Source organism: Bombus vosnesenskii, unplaced genomic scaffold (genome assembly GCF_011952255.1).
Source record: "Bombus vosnesenskii isolate JDL3184/JDL3185 unplaced genomic scaffold, Bvos_JDL3184-5_v1.1 scf7180000014105, whole genome shotgun sequence".
In the NCBI taxonomy this organism is placed as follows: Eukaryota; Metazoa; Arthropoda; class Insecta; order Hymenoptera; family Apidae; genus Bombus; species Bombus vosnesenskii.
In genome coordinates this window covers 301,263-312,335 of record NW_022883371.1, presented here as the reverse complement: position 1 = coordinate 312,335, position 11,073 = coordinate 301,263, and the positions used below count along the sequence as shown (strand labels likewise).

Below are 11,073 nucleotides of genomic sequence, written 5' to 3'. Positions count from 1 at the left end.
TCTCCGCACATTCAAATTGTTATTGATCGTAATGATAAGAATTATGCAATAATAATATTTATAATAGTAATAATTGCTACATGTGTACATATTTATACTTACGTATATATGTATATATTTGTACATTCATACATTTACACGTATGCATAAATACGTATATGCACATGTATATGTATGTACATATCTGATATAGGAGAAAATAGATCTATTCGTAACTTAAATTGTATATCTTGTAATACATTCGTTTTTCTTCGGTACATAAAGTCGTTATACAAGAATTCGTAACAGTACTAAATTATCGATCAATCACTAAAACTTTGGTTACGCAAAAATATAGACGCAATATTCGTCAGCTAGTCAAGGATTTGTCGAATTTACGTTCACGCGTTTACTATCACTAAGCTCCACCGGTCCGACGAAAAGTGCTTTTTCCTTTTCCTTTTTTAGATTCGCCGTCTACGTACCTATAAACAAATGTACAATAGTTACAATAAAGATTAGTGATGAATATTAATCCATAAATACTACACATAGACTCGTTACGTTATATTCATTCGAATGTTCGCAATAATGGAGGACATGGTACAATTGGAACATCGCGATCGACGAGAATTTACTGCGTCGTTTCAAGCTATGTATTTTCATAGGCTTGGAACTTAAAGCATGAAAAACGTGGTTTGCAAATTTACATTGGAATTCTGCGCCGATAAACGATCAACTTACTCGTTAACGTTATAAACGTTTATCCTTTATCATCATATTTTGTACTATTTTCAAAGTTACGCAACATTTCCAATCTATTCGATTTTAACATTCCAGGCTATTTGTGAGTAATTATATTAGGTGGGTAAGTGTAGCGCGAAAAAAATACTGTCTCGTCGACGATAAGATTCACGAGGAAATATTCGATATTAAAAATAATCGCCTGTTGATAGTTGGAGTTAAAGATCCGTGATCGCGTATGTATCGATAAATTCTAGAACCACGCATACACATATCTGTAGCGGAAGCGCAGCATATCTCACTCATGCACATGGTAGCTTTCTCACTCGGAAATCACAGTTGAACATTGGTTTTTCGACGTTACCCGTGGCACTCGTTTGTTTTATTTTTCGAAATTAAGTGGTTCACGTCAGGTGCAGCGAACGGGCCACCGTGCAGCCAAATATTTCAGTTCAGTATGTGACAGGAAATGATTTTCAATCGGAAATTACCATCGTACCGGAGAACAAAAATTCATCGACAGCGTAACATAGAAAAGGAAATCGTACAATAATAAAAAGCGTATGGTCGTATACACTGGTGCGCGCGCATAAGTGTTCAAACGTCGTGTCGAAGATGTATTGTTGACAATACGAAATACAAAACGAATGTACGTTGGAATATCTGAACGGCGATGTAAACAAAATAGTAGTGTACGCGAACGTGATATTAAGATCAAGCACCGGGGTACATCGTAACACATCGTAATACATAACAGCCGGTTAAACGCGCGTCGACAGTTAATAATTATGCAGTAGCCTTAAGTGGTTCTTTCAGGCACACGTTATTTTCAGATTTGCTCCCCTTCACTACACGCTTCGTTATTCTTGCACAAGAATCACAGTTAAATGATTGGTACACTATAATACTTGCAATCTTTTTAGCACTTCCTACCGAAGACTCAACACGTGTGAAGGTACGGCTCTTTATCTCGATGATGACACCAACCTTTCAGCAAGCACGTTAAATAATCATTCGCAGCGTCTCTTATTTTTCGGTCTGACTAATAAATTAAAATAACAAATTTAAGAATGAAGATAAGATAAGGAGGTAAGGGAACGAAAGAATAAGAAAAATGTATAAAAAGAAAGGAAATTCTACGATACTAAAATGTACAAGAGTAAGCAACTAATTTGTTTGTTTAACGTAATTGCGAGGTTACTTTAACGAGGTCAGCTCGCTTGGTCTGTTTTTGTATTCCGTATCTTCGGTTTATTCGGTTCTTTTTGCATATTTACGTATCAAACACTTCCCTATACTCGCACGAGGATCACAGTTGAACGGCTGATATTCTTCGACGTCGTTGCTCGGCAAGATCCGTGGTCAAGGACTCATTGAGGCAAGCCGGATGCAGCACCAAGGCGAGGAGCTCCGTACAGCGAGTATGGGGAGAAATACGGTGGTAATCCTGCAGGTGTGTGCGGATGTGGCGGTGGAAGCGGTAAACCCAACGACGATAGAGACGGCGGCAACAACGGTGAAGGTTTCCCGTAAGGGTGATAGCGCGCGGTTGCGAGTGGACTCAAAGGTGGCGTGGGATAAGTCCTGGAGAACAAAGGATGTGTCGGTGGTAATCCAACGGAGGGCGACAGCAGAGACAACGCGGCTGACGGATCCGTAACTCCGCTGCTATTCGACACGCTCGTGTGACTCCTCAGATGTTGCAACAATTCGTCCGACGTGGAAAATCTTTTGCCACAGTAAGCAGTATCGCCTGCTATCCAGTTGCACACGTACGGGAGTTGCGAGGCCGCTGCCAAAGCTGCCAGTTGTGCGTGTGCGTATGCGGCTACACCTAGCGCTCCGTAAGCCGTTGTACCGGGTTTGTGATCGCACTGAGCACATCCAGCAGGACAGGAACCTGCCGCGCCACTCGTACTGCTCGCTAACTTTCCATTCGCCACCACTGCACTCGCGGAACTGGCAAGCAGATGAGAGTTCAACTGACAACCAGTGCAATATGGATCCCTGCAAACGGGCATCAGGGCATCGGGACCGGAAGAACTCTTCAACCTTGCGTAACTCAGATAGGGATTACCGGCCACTAAGCTATTCTTTAGCGCCGCCTGTTGCTGAGACATCAAAGAACTGGCTGTCACATCGATGGGTAATTGTGGACTGTAACCTAAATAGCCAGAGCTCGACGAGGCTAAACTGACACCAGGTTTGAAAGTTCCCAACGGAAGATCCTTGATGGACGGATCCGTTATCGCTAGAACACCGGCTGGGCTATAAGAAGGTTTTGCTTGTAACGACGGACTGCTGACGACGGCCGGCTGAGAAGAACTCGATGAATCGAGTTGAGTCGATGAAAGATTCGTCATTGATGTTCTCGAGGCGGGTGACTCCCGAGCTGTATCCCCATTCGGCGTCGATGTTTTACGACCTTGCGGTGTCACCGCTCGGACTGACGAGGCGCTCTGATTGCTCGGACATCGTTTGTTATTGCTACCAGGTGTCCTCGATCGACCGGAAGTCGAATGACTAGAGGCTGACCGTTGTTCGTCCGGGCTTGACGCTTTCTCACGACCTAAACACGACTCGTAAGGCTTAAAGTTTGCCTTGGTTGATTCTGTGGATGTCGCCGCGATCGTCGGTGACGATTTTTCACGCAACTGATCCGCCGACTTGGACGATTTGTTGTTCGACCCTTTGTCCAACGAGCCCAGCAGAGATTTATTGGACGGCGTGTCAGCTCCTATTTGACTGCAAGTCTGTGCGAGGAGCGCGAGCGGACTCTTCTTCGCATCCAGCTGGAAATACAGAAAGTTTATTAGTATAATTATTAAATATATAAAAAATTACTGAATATATAATATAAACATATAGAATATAATTAATATAATTATTATATTTAATACAAAATTTAATTAATTAAATTAAATTAATAATTAATATAATTATTATATTTTATATGTTTATGTTATAATAATCGGATAATTTTTATGTATCTTTCAAAAGCTACGATACATCGCTTTTCTAATTTTATTGATATTTTGTAAATATGTATATGCACGAACACATAGAATTTACACGTAACTGTGCCATAATGTACTTTTAGCGTCGTTTGCAACAAATATTTATTAAAACCATATATATTTTGAGTTTCATAAATATTTAATACGTTTAATACATTTGCACCGTTACTAAATTAAATGTTACGTCCGTAATTTAATTGTTCAGAGATAATTTAATATCGCCGATATTTCGATCATTTTCCATTTATGTTATAACGTGTTCGCGTGAGGCTTTAGATTGAAAGGTGACCATGGACAATATGTTACGTTCATACGTGTAATCTTACGACTGATAAAAAGTAATGGCTGATGAGTACAATATCAAAAGTCAAGTAATCAAACTAACACATATCATTTTATACTCTAACGTAAGTCTTATAAAATTACATATATCTGCAAGACAGACATATTGCATTGTATATCGCTGTTATTTCATTGAGAATCTTCTTTATCGCTCTGAAACAACGTTATTTTTAACTTGAATTACAATCAGATATATACGAACATTTGTACTGTAAATACAGAAATATGTAGTTGTCACGACGTAATGATTCATCAAACGATCAAGCCAATCCAACATCAACCATCAAATTATTTATTGCTTTGTTTCTTACTGTGGTTTCCATCACGCGGTATCGATAAATGAATAACACTGAGATAAAAACGATCAATTTCTGAATCACGTCTTTACTTATTTCTCTACAATTCTCACGTATTTCGTGCTAAATAATATACATGCAACGAAATGAACAATATATGCAAATAATACATACATATATATACAGGGTGGTTGGTAACTGGTGGTACGAGCGGAAAGGGGGTGATTCTACGCGAAAAAAGAAGTCGAAAATATAGAATAAAAATTGTTTTTAATTTTTTTAAATTTTTCCATCGAGACAACGATCTACCGTGAGATCCGTTATAACGAGACGCGATAAAGTGCACGCGTACCGAGCGAAAATTCAAAGTCGATTTTCTCGAAAACAAAGCCTCAAACGAAAAATTTTTATTCTATATTTTCGACTTCTTTTTTCGCGTAGAATCACCCCCTTTCCGCTTGTACCACCAGTTACCAACCACCCTGCATATATACATAACGAATTTGTAATGTTAAGACATAACTCATATTACTTTCAAATACTACTCAGCTACAAGATAAATTTGTCGTCAAATATAAAATATCATGCTTTCATCTTCTTATATCTCTTTTGCAAGTATTGTAGAATAATCGTTTTTAAGAAATTGTCATCCCTTATGAGATATTGAACTGCGGATTTTCATGCATTTAGGCAGGTAGAAAATTTGAAAGCGCAAAATTGTATAGAATGCACATAGTACGAAAAAAAAGAAAGAAAAAAAATACAATACTTTGAGTACAAGTAGTGCTCTCGACAAAGCTTGATAAGTAAGACAACCTTTTACCGTAGTTCTACGTTTTTAATTATACCCTTAAAATGAAATCTTGAATTTGCACGAAAATCTACAATCCAATCATTACTAACGCTGATTGTGCATTTAGATACTTATATATTTATAAATATGTGTGCAGCATTCAATGCAATACGAAGATCACTACAAAAAATTATTTGTATGTTATATAATTTTATTTAAAGATGTTTATTAAACCCAAGATACAATTTTAAATACATTTTGGTATTCACAATAAACGGTGAATTTTTGTAGTGATGTTTTAGGCAAAAGTACCGATACGCAACGGTACGACGTAGCCATGCTATAATATGTGTCGGCGCTTTACATTTTTCGTGTTTAATATAATTTTTGGGTTTAAGCCGCTGGGGGAGCGGAGTTTCTATGTGATTTTGTTTTTATTTGTTTTTTCTGTCCTGAAAACTTGGTCGCAAAACAGGACGCTTCGGTAGCTTGCTTTTTGGGTGCTGTATATGTTATATAAGTAAAAGCTGCAGTGAAAGTATTTTTAAATACATTATTTTATGTATACTGTGCATCAATCTTTATCAGCAATTCAATTTATCCTTCTATTAACATATATGTTACATCATTATTCTATATCATTAACGTTTATTATCTAAAACAAAATTCTTTTCTGTGTACGCAACTTGAATTTTGCAATTGTCATATTAATGATTGAGTAAAGGCCTGGAGATATTTTCGTAAAGGATTTAATTATCCTTATTTAAATCGTTCAGTGTCAGCAAAAATGCCAAGCATCAATTATATATTATTATCGCATCGCTGAGAATTACGCCTGTTTCATCTACAGTGATCAAGTTGTTAAAACAGCAGAGAATTAAAATGGCTGTTTACTGTAGGACCGTAGCCAATTAATAAGTAGTTCTCGACGTAGCGTAGACGCGATTAGTGGGAGAACGAGTGCGAGAATTTAATATTGGCGCCGGGTGAGTGTTCGCTTGGAAGTAGCCTAGGATGATGCAGTTGGTATAATTAGCGTATAGAGGAACAATATTTCTCGCGGTTGATACGTCCATCGAACAGATGTTCACCGTAATTAAAATGCAACGTTCATGCAACTAACCCATCGTTTGCGGTTGCTCCTGCTAATGGTGCGATGCCGACAGATATTAATGTCATGAATTGCAACAGACTATTACAGCATTACGGTTAAAGCTATATGTTAATTGCTCTGGTACAAGTTAACGGAACATCCGATAGTAATATTTTTATCGTCAACGTCAACTCATTAATCATGTACAACCAAGCTATTTAAAAATTTCCCTTTTATGCGGTTTTTCATGGTTGTAAAAAAAAGTGTACCTGATGTGTATTATTAAACAAAACACATTCATCGTTGTTCGATGTTTCTGACACAAAAAGCTGTAAACATAATCTTTTGCAACTGCTCAGACTTGTACCCATTTCGTTTCCTATACAAGTAAAACTTTGAAATTATTTGTAAATTTATCTGTGATACCGTCTTTATTAATTTTGTCTCGGCCGTCTCTGTTACATGTTTCACATGTTTGTGACGTGTTATCTCACGTGTTCCAGATTTAGTAGCATATTTTCCAATAATTCTAGCTATATTTTTAACAATTCTTCGGAGCATGTAAGACGTAATACTGAAATGATCTTAGCTATTTAGTAAGAAATATAAACATTTTGAGCGTTATAGTCCACAAATTCTGGATCTTCCATAATCTATCCATTAGTATGCGAAGGTTAAATTATCTTTTTAAATATTTGTACACCTAAATTTTGTTTGTTTAGGTATATCGTAGTGTTTGTACGAAGCCGACAGGATACCCCTTAAATCAATCTATACGAGAAATTTTGGAAGATTCTTCGCTGTAAATTGCATCTTTACGTTATACCTGCTCTCCATATTGTAGCGTAATATATAATAATGTAATAAAATAACAATTAAAGATCAAACAATAATCGCCAAATTGTAAATCTATCTATCGAGAACTTTTTACTTAAATCTCAACAAAATTCTACGTTATTCAAATCAAATTTAATAATCCAGTATGTATATATTATCCAAGTAAATAGTTTTATATTTCTTCTGAATGTTTATGAAGTCAGCCAATAACTTTTAATGTTGCATTAACGCCAACTGTAAGCAGCTTGCGTTGTAGCTCGGTGACAACTGCAAGTAATGATGTATCTCATATAACCGGTAAGTCACTCAATAATGCAAAGTTCATTTAATAAAGAAAATTTCAATTTTAAATATTACACTGGACTTTATTCCACGTACTCTACCAGCGAAGGATTGCTAACAAAATTTTTCCAACGAAAATAAATCTCCTATATCATACACTTCTGTTTCGTTTCTTGTTTATAACACCGATAATTATTATACGTTTGTACATCCTCTAATTCTTTAAAATTATCATCTAGTTAGATTACTTTTTCTTTGATATAATTCAAAATACATAATTCATATAAAGATTTATTTATTTTTATATTTTTATTCGAAGAACACGAACAATCGATCGGTAGGTAATAGTTTCATGACGATAGAACGAAAAATACAGAAATTTAAGTTCCTCTTAACCTAGTTGCATTCGACGTTTCATTTCGTTTGATTCATTTCAACTTTGACATATAAAACATAAAACATATCTTTCATGTTCAAAAACATGTTACCGTATATACAATGCGTTAGTGGTTACGAAAGTATGAAAATACAGAAAAATTATCTAGTTTTTGAAATTACTATGTTGAATATCAACTTATTGGAACATAATTCCGATTGGAAGAAAACGTTCATAGAACATTCATCGGGTACGTTTGTTACACTCACATTCTGTACCACCGATAATTCGCAGCATTGCAGAAAATTTCATAAAAACGCGGGACTTATTCAGGTAACAACATAGAGCCAATTAGGTAAGTACTTGTTGCTTTTTACCCGTGATACCAATTGAAACATAATACGCATGCTCTTTATCATGCACTCGAGAGAATGCACGATGATGTCTATAACGAATCGTTTGTTTGAAAACTCATTGAAATATTATTGCATGTTACCTGTCTGATGATTATAATACAATATAAAGTACAAAGGCAGAAAAAAGACGAAGGAAATTTAATAAATAATGGATTTGTGGAAACGATTTTAAACCGTCAGGGTTATGCTTAAAGGAACAAGAAGTAAAAAAATAAATAAAAAAAAAATAAAGGTTTATCACCATTAAGTGTGTACTTACGGACCACGTAAGTAGTCAGGTTTATACGTGCATAAAAAATAGAAAGAGAAAATGTAGATGAAGGAAAAGGAACTGAGCTCCCGACCATATTTAGCACTTATATACACACATGTAACTACTACACGCTCTTTCATGTCTATCCTCATAGCATTGTACGTATTGCCGAATCGTGTTTTGATTTACGATTGCTCGTAAATCAGAGAACGTTCAAGCAGAAACTTTGCCAGCACTCGCTGTCCTCAAAATAGTTTACAGGAGTTAAAGCGTAAGACGTGAAATACATTCCCGTCGCGATTAACGAGAAGCCGACAACTAGAATTAATGAACTGTCGAAACTATTGTTGTTGAAACTATGTGTTCATTTTATATCAACTTAATCACAATAAGTTGATGGCTATTGTAACATTGTCACTGATTCGCTAAATCGTTCAACGCAATCAGTTTTAGCGTATTTTATAACCGTTTAATTTGTGGGCAAAAAATTTTAACGATTTAATCATATGCAATTTTCTTTTCAAGTATCTACATTTTGATCGCATACAACTTTCATAAAATCTCACATGGATTAAATAACTTTGGCATTCGTATATTATCTACATATCTTTTGCACATATGTTGATATGTTTAGACCGAAGTATGTCTAAAACAATGTAAAACTTTGGAGTAATTTCAAAACGGTTTAAAAAAAGCAAAAACAAATTCAGGAGACAAATTGGTAATTTGTTTCGTGTGAAAAATTACGTTGAAGTCTGATAAGGTATTTTCAACACGTTTATTTATGTCGCGGACACACTAAATCATCACTATATATAGTCGGAGCAAAGGAAAAATGGAGGAAAGAAATAAGAAACACGACACAAACCGTAGTAGGTAGAGGCGTAAGATATTCCGGACGGAGGTACTGATTTGCGCTGGAAGTCAGCATCTTAAACGATATTCGCCCTCTTTCTGTCCACAACTATTCTCCTTGTAACAGATACCACTGTGATCACTCGCGACAGTCCGCGGAGGACTGACGAACGAAAGTTCGACCACACCGTGGAAACTGGTAACACTGCTGTACGTCGTTCTCTTCCTTACATCTGTCGAGGCAAAAAAATGAAAGTGTACGTAGATGAAGCCATTTGGCTTCTAAAACGCTTCATTACAACGTAAACACAACTCTCTTTCGACGTATGAGAAACACAACACTCAGTGATATGGCGAGAAACGAAATAAAAAAAGACACACGTTACACTGTACGGCACACAAGATATAGCATTAAGTTACCACGGCCGGCTTCGAATCGCGACTGAGTCGCATCGCTTACTGTTCCCTCGACCGAGCCTCCCCGTCCCCCCACCAGCGCTCTCTATCGATGACCGTTCAGCTGACTTACCCCGCCACACTATGCTCCCCCGGGAAAGCTTACCCCTTCGCCGCTCTGTCGGTACATCCTAGTTTCCCCCACCATATATCTTGCCAGATTTTCTAGCGATGAAAGTAACACTCTCTCATGAAAAAAACCTCATTCCGATCAATTTTTCGATATTCATATCGATATCTATCCCATTTAATGCCATCTACGACACGTTTCAATTTGTGCTGTTTTATCGATCAATTAGGAAATGAAAATCTCAGGTTATTTCTATCTTTATTTTATATTACATAACATGAACATTTCAATCTCAATTGTAACCATTTGGAAAGTAGCGTTTTAATATCATTGCATGGTATCTAAAATAGATCTGACCTTATTTAAAGCAGAGTATTATCAGTAATACCATACTTAATGAATCGTGTATATGTAATTATGATTATGTAATACAAACATTTAACAAATGAGATAATAGTAATACTCATTAGGCGTTTAATAAACTAAAGTGTTAGAGTATTCAAAAGTAACACCAAAATTGTACAGAATAATTTTGCTTTCTTAATTGAAACATTTTTTGTGTTTATTTCTTTTCGATAGAAGTATTTTTTTAGCAATAATTATTTGTTTTCTTTGTATATAATTTTCTCAAATTGTGAGGTAGCTTATAAATTTAGTTATAAATATGTTTATATGTAATTGTTGTATTTCCAAAATTTGTTATAGCGTGAGCATTGATAATTTATGTTATTTTTAAAATTGGATAACGTGTTTAAGAAAATATTTTAAATTATTTTTTGTTTTAGTTTATTATCTGTTAAATTAATATATTTCTAGCAAGTCTACATATTACCTATTACATTTTTTAAATATTACATTTGCTATATCCACTGTGTTATAGATATTTATTATACGTAGTAAGTATTTCATTAATAACTTAGAACTTTATTGCAATTTCTAGATATGTATTGCGTATGAATAGGTATGAAATATAAAACACATTCGTGTTTGCAACTTTTTAAAAGATTCCTTTTCTTGGATCCAAAATAAAATATTATTAAATGTAACTATGATTAACTAGCTGTATATATTTACAAGTTTCACAATGATTGGCGTATTATCAACTATTTTATTAATAATATGAGAGAAAATAGCACTTTGTTATCGTTTAAGAATTTTGTGTAAAGCTTACAATGGCTCTTACTTAAAACGGTATTAAATTATTCCTTAAATTTACAATTACCTTTTCCTCTTTTAGTACACTGTTTGTATAGATAACAAATAT

At 35.4% G+C, this 11,073-nt stretch overlaps 1 protein-coding gene across 2 annotated transcripts; it reads right to left on the bottom strand.

Moving 5' to 3' along the window:
* Positions 1–206: 206 nt before the first annotated feature.
* LOC117239565 (zinc finger protein Elbow) lies at positions 207–9,750 on the bottom strand. Of its 2 annotated transcripts, XM_033505248.1 has the most exons (3): positions 9,704–9,750; positions 9,297–9,516; positions 207–3,515 (listed from the first exon to the last, which is right to left on the bottom strand). In XM_033505248.1, exons 2-3 carry the CDS (start codon positions 9,357–9,359, stop codon positions 2,094–2,096), a joined length of 1,485 nt encoding a protein of 494 aa, XP_033361139.1. In that variant the 5' UTR covers positions 9,360–9,516; positions 9,704–9,750; the 3' UTR covers positions 207–2,093. The 2 variants fall into 2 exon arrangements, with proteins under 2 accessions (XP_033361139.1, XP_033361138.1); XM_033505247.1 differs by lacking the exon at positions 9,704–9,750 and having other exon boundaries at positions 9,297–9,697.
* Between the last annotated feature and the right edge of the window lie 1,323 nt (positions 9,751–11,073).